Genomic DNA, 1007 nt, shown 5'->3' on the forward strand with positions numbered 1-1007 from the left:
GAATCCTTTCACTATTTGATTCTGGGGCATCACAATATGTACTCTGTAACCATCTTCAGATATACAGTTTTATACTTTTCTCTATTGTTTTGGTCTTCTTCCCTCTGCTTCGCTCCGCCTCCAGCGGCTCTGTTCTTCACTTCTAACCTTCTTCACATGGTATCAGAGCGGTTATGGGAGATCAAGAAGCATCTTCTTCCCTCCCTCCCAACTCCACCAACACCACCAGCTTGCCAAACAATCTTTCTATTCCGGTATCCCTCAAATTCTTGATCTCTAATATCAAGAATCTAATTCCCCATCCTCTTTCTCCCGAAAATTATGCTATCTGGCGTCTTCAAGTCTCTCAAAACTTCTCCGCTAATGGCTACTCCGATCATCTTACCGGAAAATGCCTTCCTCCGGCCGACTCCTCCTCCGCTGAATCTGCTCGATGGCATCTTATTGACAGCCATCTCATCTCTGCACTTTTCTCCACAATATCGCCTCCTCTTCTTCCGTATGTCATCACTGCAACGACCTCGCAAGAGGTCTGGACGGAGCTCGAACGCCGATTACAATCCACAAGCCGTTCTCGTGTGATTCAGCTCAATAACGATCTCCATCATATCCAAATGAACAATCTCACTATGCAACAATACTTGTCACAAATCAAGACCATAGTTGACAATATTGCAGCAGCCGACGTCAAGATTGATCCCGAAGATATAGTTCTCTACACCCTCAATGGACTACCTCCTTCCTACAACTCGTTCAAAACTGCGATCCACACATCTCGGCTTCCGGCTGATCTCGACAATCTCTAATCACTTCTCTGCAGTTAAGAGATTCATATAAATCAAGATTTACACAAAGATCAGTCCTCACTCAATGCTACAGTTCTCTATGCTACCTCTCAAAATCAGTCCAGAAATCGTTATCAAAAATGATTCAACAAACCCAAGAATACTCATGCTCGGCAACCTGAAGGCAGTGACAACATTTCTTCGTCCGCAACCTCCTCTGCA

General features: G+C 44.5%; 1 protein-coding gene across 1 annotated transcript; it reads left to right on the plus strand.

The window, feature by feature from the left end:
• Window positions 1-173: 173 nt before the first annotated feature.
• LOC110112009 lies at window positions 174-806 on the plus strand. Its single transcript, XM_020844081.1, has one exon. The coding sequence runs from the start codon at window positions 174-176 to the stop codon at window positions 804-806; it is 633 nt and encodes a 210-aa protein (XP_020699740.1).
• The last annotated feature ends 201 nt before the right edge of the window (window positions 807-1007 follow it).

The sequence above is a fragment of the Dendrobium catenatum genome, unplaced genomic scaffold (assembly GCF_001605985.2).
Source record: "Dendrobium catenatum unplaced genomic scaffold, ASM160598v2 original_scaffold_23876, whole genome shotgun sequence".
Lineage (NCBI taxonomy): Eukaryota > Viridiplantae > Streptophyta > Magnoliopsida > Asparagales > Orchidaceae > Dendrobium > Dendrobium catenatum.

What these genes read in the sequence shown, in the direction of transcription:
- LOC110112009 (XM_020844081.1), top strand. Translation starts at nt 174, where the DNA reads ATGGGAGATCAAGAAGCATCTTCTTCCCTCCCTCCCAACTCCACCAAC.